The following is a 12693-nucleotide window of genomic DNA, read 5'->3' on the forward strand; positions in this document are numbered from 1 at the left end:
TTTTGGGGCACTTAAGAATACATCTTTTGTATGCTTAATGTTAATTCACACTAAGACATCTAAAAACACCAGACTGGTTCCTGAAATACCACCTGTCTATATTGGGAGTTCTATTAAATGATCCAATTTTCCTAGCTTCTTTAGCATATTGATTCCTTCCCCAAATATTCACTAAGTGTTCGCTGTTCACATTATTTGCCTAGGAAAGTTTGCCTCTGGCTTTCAAAAAAGACATGTAAAAGAGTGTAACAAAATCTTGCAAAAATATAGTTTAAGTATTTTACTGAAGTAAAATACTAATAATAGATCAGAATTTCCCATCATCCTCTATTCCATGTGTCATCTAAGCACAGAACGGAGATATAACAGTGGTGCCTGTTATGTCTCCAATCATAATATCATCAAAGAATAAAATGTAGCTTTCCAGACATGGAATCTGATATGCACAGTTGCATGTAGAATCCCTTTCCACTCTAAACATATTAAAGTGTGGACACTAATTTACTATTTTGAATGAAAATTCATGAGCGACTTCCTCATGAGAAAAGCAGCCTGCCTTTGCCATTAATAAATAAAAAGGAATATGGAGTTCTTTCTAGCAGTAATTTCCTCAATTTTATATATACCCACATACATGTGAATATGTCTAAGAAAAATCAAATCAAGCCTACAAACTTATTAATAACTGGCCCTGCTTTCTCGTGGACCATCTGTCCACCAACACCTATTATTGAAATAAAAAGCATAAAGCACCAAGATAATCCATTAAAAATTCTAACCAATGAGATAATCTATAACATTAGAAACATCAGTGTAGATTTCCGGGTGTATTTAGAGGATTCTGTTACACTATCAGGAAGTCAAAGGCTTGTCCAAGTTTTTAGATAATATGCTGGACTAAGTTCTACCCAGGGAAACAGAAAATATTCTGAAGAATTTTAAAATCAGTAGTTGGAATAACAAATGGATAAATGTACTTCAAAAGACAAAGAGATTATTTTTTTAAAAGATAAATCGTCCTATGTTATCATTTGTGTGTTAACAGGGGAATGGATCCAAACCTAATGGCACACTGGTGTGGGTTGGGCAGTTCACCCTTTCATTAAAGGATTACCCTACTCCACGCCTCACTAGTTTTCTGAGATGTAATAGGCAATATATCAGCAACCTGGAAATAATTGTTTGTTACCAAATCCTAACAAAAGTCTGGTAGCACAATTAATATGAAAAGTTATCCTTTATTGAGGCTGACCCTACCCAGAGAGCGCTATGCTTGGACTACAAGATTTTAGTTACTTATAGAACTGTTCTTACTGAATTGTGCTTTGACATCACTTCTGCAGCCTACATCAAAAAACTGCTTTGGGGATTTGACTTCTCTTGCATGGATGTAGTATCACAGACACCTGTCTCTGCCTTAAAGCGCTGCAGTAGAAATTCCTCTCAGGTCTCAACAGCATAAGAAGTTGTGCATCATCTGACACAGATTATTTTTAATCATAGGACATTATGAATTCTCTGATAGATAAAATTTCATTTTATTCTTTGGGTGTGGATAGCCCAGAGCCAAATCATAGCCTTTCTTGAGGACACACATAGGATATACATTTGTTTATTTTCTTACTTTACTTTTGCCTAAATTATTTCAGTCAAACCTTTATTCTATTTTACTGTCAAAATTTTTGTAAGTTGACTCAGACCCTTTGTTGAAGGGGATAGGAAAATGAATAAAGGAATACATTTGAAAGAAAAGAGCTAACCTCAGTATACTAAAATGAAGTAAGTGAGATTTGTTTTAGGCGCCTTCTCATTGTCCCTGTTGGCAACTTTCCCCTTTTCCAATGGGCCCCATCAACTCCCCAAAACAGTACAAAAATAGATCATTGTTATCATGAAAGATGTGTGGGGTGTGTGTGTGTGTGTGTGTGTGTGTATAATATAGTATATATATATTTATATATATAATATAGTGTGTGTGTGTGTGTGTGTGTGTGTGTGTGTGTGTGTGTGTATCTTCATTAGTTGAGTACACTGTTAACTTTGAAGTCATACTTCTCCCAAAAGCATGCTTCTACCTCTCTGGTTTGCCTTTTGTTGGCTCTTGGCATGAATGGCATCAGATCAGTGAAGTGGAAGACTATCTAGGTCTACAATCGATTTAACATATTTCACATTAAAGGGGTATAATATCATGACCCAAGTGAACACATTTCTACTGGTAAGATTTTTTTGTTTGTTTTAGTCCAGAAAGACCTATTTCAATAATTACATAGTGGTCAGAATATCATTTATCCAGGAAGTAGACAAGCACATTTTGCTCCTTTTCACTGTAGCCTATATTGTTACCTTACTATTTAACAGTTCCAGAGCACAAAAAGGGCCTGAATTGAACACTGATCTTCTATTAGACTGAGGTAAGGCAAGAGTCAAGGGAAGGAAGTAGAAATGCAGGATGGAAATAAGATTTCTTTGGGTTGTCTAGTGATTTAATCTATATGTGAGACTGTTATCAATATTGGCACACATAAGAATAGCATATCATTTTATGGCTGGTGTGCACTAAAAAGAACACACTTTACGTAGCAGTGTTCTAAAAATACCCACTGGGCAGAAATTCAAAATGGTCAGAGTATGTGTGTTTGTAAGAGAGAGAGAGAAAAAACAAGAGAAAGACAGAGAGAGAGAAAGAGAGAGAGAGAGATAGCATGAGAGAGCATGAATATTTTGCATGCTGCTCAACAGAAAACCAGAAAGATTAACCCATGGCAGGAAATCCAGGGTGATTATATCCCTTCTCATTTGGTTAAAGTCATTTGGCATATCTTATTGTTTAATTAATTTAGATAAACAAATTTGGTCTTTAATCAAGTGATATTTTAAATCGTGATTCATTTGTTTTCACTTGTCAATATCACTTCTCTTTGGGGATGTTATATTTATATATACTTTCACACCCCTCTAGAGGCACTTCTTTTCCTAAAAGAAAATGAACTCATCTTTCCTGCTGAACTTTTAGCCTATAATCCTATTTTAATTTAAAGTTCATTTTATTCAGCCTGTTGTGCTTGGGATTAACCTATATATACTGTTTCCATTTGGGAAGAAAATTTATACTAAACCCTTGTGTGATGAGGGGTGAACTATTCCTGAATTCTCAGACACAAGGCATAAACCTCAACTATATCTCTAGCTGTAGACATTGCCCAATTTCATCCACAGCCAGAGGAAGTCAGGCATACAACTGATGATACTGGAACTTCTCCCACAGGAGTGGAAGTCCCTTAAAAACTCTCTTGGAATCCTTCTAATTCCAGGAAGTGGAGTCAGAAATCACCTCCATGATCTTCTGCTTCAACAGCATCAAACTATTTGCAGTAAACCTCAACACATTCAGATACTCCCCCTACCTAGTTCCTGTATTATGGCTGAAATCCTCACTCTCCCTCTACATATACCTCTTCTACTTTTTGTTTTATTTATTTCAAATTTTTTATTTTTAATTTTTGTGGGTACATAGTAAGTACATATATTTATGGAGTACGTGAACTATTTTGGTACAGAAGTGCAATGAGTAATAATCACATCATGGAAAATTGGGCATCTATCCTCTCAATATTTAGTCTTTGTGTTACAAACAATCCAATTATGCTCTTTTCTTTATTTTAAAACGTACAATAAAGTTATTATTGACTATAGCGCCCCTGTTGTGCTATCAAGTACTATGTCTTATTCATTCTTTGTATTTTATTTTAACCCATTAACCATCTACACCTCCCCCACTCTGATGCCCTAGTACCCTTCCTAGTCTCTAGTAACCATCCATCTCTGTCTCCATGATTTCAACCGTTCTGATTTTTAGATTCCAAAAATAAAGTGAGACCATGCAATCTTTCACTTTTTGTGCTTGGCTAATTTCACTTAACATAATGACCTCCCGTTCCATCATGTTGTTGCAAATGACAGAAGCTCATTCTTTTTTATGGTTGAATAGTACTTCATTGTGTATAAGTGCTACATTTTCTTTATACATTCATCTGTTGATGGGACACTTAAGTTGCTTCCAAAGTTTGACTATTGTGAACAATGCTGCAACAAATATGAGAGTAAAGATATTTCTTCAATATACTGATTTCCTCTCTTTGGAGTATATGTCCAGCAGTGGGATTGCTAGATTGTATGGTAGCCCTATTTTTAGCTTTTTGAGGAACCTCCAAACTGTTCTCCATAGTGGTTGTATGAATTTAGATTCCCACCAACAGTGTACGAGGGTTCCCTTTTCTTTACATCCTCATCAGCATTTGTTATTGCCTGACTTGAATAAATGCCATTTGAACGGCACAGACCTCTTCTAATGGCTAAAATCTATGCATCTTTTAAGATAGCTCAGATGTTCCCTCCTCCCCCAAGCCTTCTTGACCCCTTTCAGCTGGGCTGGATTAGGCAGCCCTTCTAAGTACTCCCGTAACACTCTATATCTTAAACTTTCCCCCTTCTTAATTAGGTAATTTATTTTTTGAGACATGGTTTCACTCTGTCTCCCAGGTTGGAGGGCAGTGGCGTGATCACAGCTCACTGCAGCCTCAACCACCTGGGCTCAAGCAATCCTCCTGCCTCAACCTCCTAGGTAACTGCGACCATAGGTGCAAACCACCATGCCTAGCTACTTTAAAAATTTTTGGGTAGGTTGCAGGGTCCCGGGGGTCTTACTATGTTGCCCAGGCTGGTCTTGAACTCCCAGGCTCAAATGATCCTCTTGCCTTGGCCTCCCAAAGTTCTGGGATTATAGGCGTGAGCCACTGTGCCCAGCCCTGCCCATTGTTTTATAAGGATGTATCTAAACGTCTCTCTCTCTCACTACACTGAAGACCATGGAGATTAAGTCTTATGTATCTTTTTCATTGCTACCATCTCATACTACTGCCTGCAACACAGTAGTTGGAAAATAAATATTTTTTAACTGATTTTTCATATTATCTACTGCATTCTAGGTATTTTAGATATTTTCCTATCAATTATTGCATTTCCTTTCTCAAAAAAAAAAAAAAAAAACCCATGAAGTACACTAGAATAACGATTCCCATTTTGTAGACTAAGATATTATATCTTGGTGAGATTAAATGTACCAATCAAGGTTCCATAGCTAAAAAGCAGCAGAGAGCTAACTTGAATTCTATTCTTAATTTTTAATCTAGTTGCTCTCTCTTCTCTCAGGAAATTAGACTATAGTGAATGCTTGACTTATCCCTAAAAATAAACATTATTTGTGTAGTTGGAAGCAATCTGAGCAGACTCAATGCAATCTAATATCTAGGATCAGGAGCTTTTACCTATAGCTTCAAGAGATAAAATAATAGTCAACTGTAGTCCTCAATTCCTGTCAATCAAGATATTACCTGGAATTCTCAATGGTGTAGTCTTTATTTTGTAATTCTTGCATATTACAGCAGGAAATACTCTGACTGAAATAAAAATGTTCTGCTTACCTATAGTTTTAAAAATAAGCATTCCTTAAAGACAATGTTATGTTCACCTGGCAGGGAGGGCATAGTTTACCACAAGGTAAATTCTTGGCTCTCTCAGACTCTGCTACCCCATAGTTACCACACTGTCCTCCATGTTGGCTGAGGAGCCCAAAACATTTCTGACCTCCAGATCTGCTTCCTGGGCTTTTCTACTTAGATGTTTCAGAGACCATAGAAAGAACTATGTCTCAAATACTCCGCTCTTCCTCCCTCTTACTCTTCCTCTGCATTCCCCTCCTCAGTGAATGCCACATCTGTCTCCTAGAGTGCACGAGTCTGAAATATGGAGGTCCATTCTCAAATAACCCCTCCCTCAACAACCCCATCTACCCAGTGACCAAGGCTTGTCAAAGCAGCTTCTTTCAGTTTCTATTACTGTTGTCTTAGCTCAGGGCCTATTTCTTATTTGAATGACTGGAATAGCCTCGTAACTGAGCATTGTCTAGCCTAGGCCTAATCAATCTATTCTCCACACAGTTAGTAGATAATTGTTGCAAACTACTACTCTAGTCATACTGGGCATCCTTTAGTCATTCCGGCTATTTGCACACACTGCCTCCTCTGTGAGAAACACCCTTCTCATTTCTGACCCTGGGCCATCCTCCATGACACTTCTCTGGAAGGTTTTCCTGATTTCCACATACCTATCACCTTTTGTGTCCCACTGCCTCTATGTCCCCAGTGCCTAACACAGCCTGCACTTAATAGGGGCTAAATAAATACTACATGTTGAATGACACCAAAATCACTTGAATCCAAGTATTCCTGTTTTCTTTCTCTTGGAGCCAATATCTGGGGCATCAGAATGGTTCCTTCTCCCTCACGCTCTTCGTCCCGTGGGTCACTGAGGTTTACTGATACCTTCTGGCTTCAGTTGCCATCTAGTATCCACGTGCTCCGTTAACTGTCAACCCAAAAGTCTTTAATGTCTAAAGTGGTGCTTCTCAAACTTCAGCATTAGATTCACCTGGGAGGGTCTGGGTGTGGTGGCTCACTCCTGTAACCTCAGCACTTTGGAAAGCTGAGGTGGGTGAATCACTTGAGGTTAGGAGTTCGAGACTAGCTTGGGCAACATGATGAAACCCCGTCTCTACTAAAAATATAAAAATTCGCCGGGCATTGTGGCATGCACCTGTAATCCCAGACACTTGAGAGACTGAGGGACAAGAATCACTTGAACCTAGGAGGTGGAGGCTGCAGTGAGCCAAGATCATGCCACTACACTCCAGCCTAGGCAACAGAGCAAGACTTTGTCTCAAAAACAAAAACAAAAAACAAAAGGAAAAAAACAGAATCACCTGGGATGCTTGTTAAACAAAGATTGCTGGTCTCCACCCCTAGACTTTCTAGTTTAATACGTCTGAAGTGGGACCTAGGAATGACATTTCTAACACATTCCTAGGAGATACTGCTGCTGGTGGTCCAGAGACCATACTTTGAAAACCACTGAGGCAATGGTTCTCAACTGCTGGTGAGCATTAGAACCCAATCACTATCATCTACTTCTGCCTACTGAATAGAAATTTTCAGTAGGGTGGGGCAGACAGGCTTTTTTTCTGCTTAAAAGCTCCACAGGTCATCCTGATGCACTATCTTGGTTAAGAACCATGAATTCAATGACTAACTTCTGGATCTGGACTTCACCTTCTTCCAAAGCCTTATTTTTCACACCTCCTTTAACTTCAATCCTCCTCTTCAGTCCTATGAAACAGTAAGCAGTCTGATGATTCCAGACCTTTCCTCCCTTTTAGCCCTGGACCAGTTTTATTTATTCATTCATGCATCCATTCATTCGTTGGGTACCTAGCACTTGCCAGGCATTGCCCCAGATGCAGGAGAGAGTGCAGTGAATATGAGAGATGCAGCCCTGCTTTGTAGAGCTCATCCTGTTTGTTCTAAGCTCCCTAGCATTCTCTGTTTCCCCTTCTCTCTCACTGCACAGATCTGTATCGGCTTCATGCCATAGTCTCTTGCTAGACTGTAAATTCAATGAAGGCAAGGACTGTGGTATGTCTTTGTAGGTGCTCAATATGTGTTTTTCTGGTTAAATTGAAAAGCACTTCTGCTGACCTAGCCCTCTTTCAAAAACCATCTCCAGAGCCTTCTCTCTCTGCTCTTTCCTGACCTGCTCTAATTCTACTTGACACAGTCAGAATTGAGCTCTGCCTTCAATGAGCCCTCCCCTCTTCCCTACACAGATTTCTAACTTGACACTTAAAATGCTTTATTCCACGCTGTTTACAGAGATCTGGTTCCTTCTACCAAACTGTGAGCTTCTGAAATGTAGGAACCATTTCATTTCCACCATTTTAATATCTGTACTTCAAGAGCCTGACATATGGAAAGTACTTTAAAATGTTTGTAAAATTCAGCCTGGGCAACATAGTGAAACTTTGTCTCCACCAAAAATATAAAAATTAGCTGGGCATGGTGCCCCACCCCAGAGTCCCATCGACTCAGGAAGCTGAGGTGGGAGAATCACCTGAGCCAAGGAAGTTGTGGCTGCAGTGAGCCAAGATCACACCACTGCAATCCAGCCTGGACAATGGGAATGAGACCCTATCTCAAAAAAAAAAAAAAAAAAAAAAAAAAAAAAAAAAAAAAAAAAAAAAAAAGTTTGTCAAATTAATGAATGAGTTAATTTTGTTTTGATTTAAAACTGCTCTGCAATGTTTTGCCCCAAACTTCCTTGCGGTTTTAATGAACTCTACTTAAGACTTCCATTTCTCCATAGTAGGAAGATACCTTAATTCAAATTTCATACAGTATGGAATATGCACAACACCAGATTTGGGGGAAAAGCTTATTAAGAATCCAGATAAATCCTTACAGAGAGGGCACAGAGTGACTTTATAGATTATCTCCTGCATTCTTGACTCAGAGTGCTGACTCGAGGTCTTAACTCCACTTTAAACCTTCTATCCGTGCCTCTCAGTTCTCTCCTTTATATAGACTGAACAAAAGACATGGTTTTTAATCTACACTCAGTTTTGACATCAAGAATGATACTACTTAGCAAATTAAACTGGTTCTTTGAAATTCATTAGAAAAATAAAATCAGATAACCTCTCAATAGGAAAAAGTATCTGAAAAAGAGATGGTTACACTTTACAAAATATACAGAAAGTAAGTGTTCTTGATAAACTATGCTCAGAGTATCATGCCATGCACATAGTAGGCCCTCAATGAATATTTATTGGGTGAAAAAAGGCAACTGGTAAGTGCTTTCACCTAAATTGAAAAGCACTGACTTTTGCTACTGTTGTTTATCACCAGAGACTCACACATTGCAGGTCCCTCCAGGAGCTATGGTTCCACTTTGGGATGCTGGAGCCAGTGCCAAGTGTTTCCCACAGGTGAATAAACTCTGTTACTAGAACTCATACAGCCTCATGTATGTTCAGGGAAATCCTCCTACCACATATATTCATAACTGCTAACCACACAATTCAGAGTTGTATAATATATAAGCTGTGATATATCACCTTGATATATAACTTTTTGTCAGGCTAAAGTGGTTATAAATTCATTTCTAAAAGTTATTTTGGCTACATAAAATTCTCAGAAACTTAAGATCACCATTCAGTGTAGCAGCTCAGTCTTCCCTGGGGTAGTCTTATTCATTTTTCAACTACATTAGTACATATAATCTTTTTAGCACACTTGTAGGCATGAGAAGGAAATAAAATGACATGAACTGTATCACCAACTTAATTTTCTCTTTAGTGTATTGGATATCTGCATGTGGAATGAAGATCCTTGAAAGCCCACACCATTCCCACAATTACTTATTGGAAACAATGTTCATTCTATGTAACAAAAAGAATGATTAATGAAGTTTATGTATCATTGGAGCAGATAATTTTACAAAGCTACTTTCTTAAGGCTTTAGAATTAAGGATTTGACTGTGGGAACAGAGAGTTTTAAGGGCAGGACACCCCAGATAACCTCACCCACATACATTTCTCAAACAATGCTTTTCTGTATGTAAACAGAAAATAGAAAGGAGTATATGGTTTTTGTCCTTAGTATTAAATAGCTGGCTTTCTTTCAGGACACTCTTAAATTTCTGCACAATGCACAGCCTTCAGCACCCCAAGGAGCATAAACAAAGGATATCACGCAAGTTCACCTACTCCCACTTCACAGAACAATGCTTGTTGTTAACTAAGCAATTCCCAGGGCAGATTTATGATTTGTGGAGCCCAGAGTGAGTGCTCAGGTTGGGTCCCTGGAATCCGGGGTCAGAAGCACGTGGTGCTGCTCAATCCCCAGGGCTTTTACAAAACATTAAAATGTGACCTAAAGTTTGTGCTTGCATGTACACCAGAGGCTCTTTAGGCATTTAGAGAAATTAAAGCACATTAAGGCCTCAAAGCAGTTTATTGTTCATGCTTCGAGATTTAACTTTTTCTTTCTTATTTGCTGCTATGTTTTTCCTCTGGTGAATAAATGACTACTGAATCAAGTAAGATGAATTGACTACATATATAACATGTCTCACGTATTAAAATATACTGATAGAGCAACAAGTTATAGAAATAGGTAAATGTGAAAACTTGAAAATTCCCTTTTCATTTCCTAAACAGAATTACGACTCTGAATGACTAAAAATACAGGAGTTATTTCCTGTATTCTTAGACACTGGGTTTTTATAATAAGAAAGAATTTTTCTTCAGTGTACTTAATTTATCCCAAAACTTTACATGAGGATTGTAGTTCCAGTCAGAACTATAAGCACTTAAAAAAAATAAATGCAAACAAGTGCTTGAAAAGGCTTCTTTCCTCTTGTCACTTTAAGAAATATTTTGGCTAGAGTTACATCCCATAGGTTTATATAATGCTATTAACATGTAATGTAACTTTGGGGAATAATTTCTCCTTTGTGTTGTCTGGTACAAGTCTAAAAGTAAAATAGGTTACTGTTTCCATTTTTATGAGCATAACTATTATCAAATTATTAATACTATGAAATAATCCAATTTCATCACTACTCTTTTACTCTCTAAAATCACCTATTAAATATTACAATTGGGCTGGAAAAAAAGAAAAAAATATATGTGTATATACATATACATATATAGAGAGACAATGTTCACATCATTTTAAAAGTCATTTGGAATTATCTAAATATGTGACTTAACTGTTCAATAGTATGAATAGTTAGTATAATATAAATACAGCCATATGTCCCAGGCTGAATGAAATTGTTGATGGGTCAGTGAAGGTGTTGGGTCCTCTCACATACTATAGACAATTCAAGAGCTAGCCTATTCCAATTGACTTCATGTGAAGCTAAGTGGCTAACCCATGGTCTCTAAACAATTATTACATTTCTACATTATTCAGGAAAATTATGTTCTACCAAGTTTCCAGTGTGGTTCTGGTGTTTAAAAGTCCTCAAATAGGCTTTAAAATAAATTGTGAAATCTGAAAAAGAGCGAACGCAAGGAAAAAATAATTTATAAAGAAGACAGATCAATACTAAAGGCACATTGTAGTCACAAAAACACTTATAAAATCACAACGCTGTATTTTAAAAATTAATAATGAGTCAGAAAGTTCTGGATTAGATGGCAGAGGCTGATTAAATCCAGTCTTCAATTCTTGCACAAATGGAAAATAACATAAATGCCTAGTCTACTGAGCTTCTCCTTGTCTGTTAGCTAGAGAGGAAATACCTTCCTAACACCTACCAGTGGAAAATCATTGAAAAAGTAGATTAGTGAGAATAAAACAACAAAAAGAATAGTTCCCTACCCATTGCTTCCCACTGAATGAACTTTTGACATATCAGCAAACTCTTCTTTTCGCTTGCTGCTGCTGGTATACTGCTCGCTGTACAGCTTGAGGGACATCTGCTCAACAGCATCTCTTTGTGCTTCCAGGTAGCATAGTTGAACCTCAGCCTGGAAAGAGAAACAAAGAGAAATTGCTGTTTTAATCCAGAAGGAATGCATTTCAAGTGAGGTGTAACAGCTCAAAGAATGGGAATTCTTCACATCATTATACCGCTTCTTTTCGAGTTGGATTTAATGGGATCAGTTGGACATATTACAGAATTATATTTTAGATCTGAATCTTATAAGTTCTTCCTTAAAATATGACCTGAATAAATGAACCCTCAGAAGACTCTGTAAATATCACAAAATATCCCTGAGATCATAATACTGTATGATAAAACTTTATATAAAAATTCTGTGAAATTCCTTAATAATATTCTTCCTTATATTGTCACATATGTAACACTTATTTTTTAAAAATCCCTCTCCAACTCACACATTTGCATGGACACATATTCTAAATGCTTCTCTATTATTTTCCCTATGGAGAATAAAAAAGCCTAGTGTTAATTCCAGTACCTCTTCAATAATCACAATAGACTTTATTACATTTTTTGGTTGTCTGTGTTACTGTCTTAATAATTTTAAAGTAATGCAAATAGTGATTTTGCTTACATGCAGGTATGAATTGTTAAATCTTTCATACTTAGGGCTCACTGCAGTAAAGAAGAGGTAGTAAGTTCACCATGCTGTTTTCTATCAAACCAAGGCCAAAAGAATGCTGAATAATATTTGGCATGAAACTGTATTGAATAGATGCTTTATTTATTGCAGCTGTTCTGATCCCTGTGGCTTTCAGGTTCCCTAGAACACCAGATGAGACCGAGAATGATATCTTCTCAGGGGCATGCTTGGCCATGGTAAAGGGAAGGGAGCAATGCTGAGTTCATGTACATTGTAGACCAAAGGACTCTTCTTTTAGTGTGCTTCACTAAATCCAAGCATGTCCATTAACACTTCTCATAAACCTTAAAATCGCTACTTTACAATTTTATTATATATTCTAGGAAAAACATTTCTGGGTCAGCTGTTAAGTAATTGCCAGAATTCTGTAACATGTAAGAAGAAAAGTCGGGTCAGACATGACCTTCTACTCTTAGTATCCACAGCTGACCAAGGCCTTTTGCCTGATCTCTAGTTTTACAGCCTCAACTATGGAGAAAAAGTGAATATTATAAAGTGGCAGCTGCTTAAATTCCAAATTAGTACTCTATAAAGGAAATGGGTAGCCTATGAAAAAATGAGGTCTTGCAGGCCGGGTGCAGTGACGCATGCCTGTAATCTCAGCACTTTGGGAGGCTGAGGTGGGTGGATCACTTGAGATCAG

The 12693-nt window shown here is 37.5% G+C and overlaps 1 protein-coding gene across 5 annotated transcripts in view; it reads right to left on the reverse strand.

Annotated features, from left to right (window-relative positions):
* LOC105477949 (A-kinase anchoring protein 6) overlaps positions 1–12693 on the reverse strand; it is a 651033-nt gene that overhangs the window by 154720 nt on the left and 483620 nt on the right. For all 5 annotated transcript variants that reach the window (XM_011734851.3, XM_011734847.3, XM_011734848.3 and 2 more), the window contains one exon: positions 11284–11432. In XM_011734851.3, coding sequence (XP_011733153.2) covers positions 11284–11432 — 149 coding nt within the window. The remainder of the gene's footprint in view (positions 1–11283; positions 11433–12693) is intronic.

The sequence above is a fragment of the Macaca nemestrina genome, chromosome 7 (assembly GCF_043159975.1).
Source record: "Macaca nemestrina isolate mMacNem1 chromosome 7, mMacNem.hap1, whole genome shotgun sequence".
Classification (NCBI taxonomy): domain Eukaryota; kingdom Metazoa; phylum Chordata; class Mammalia; order Primates; family Cercopithecidae; genus Macaca; species Macaca nemestrina.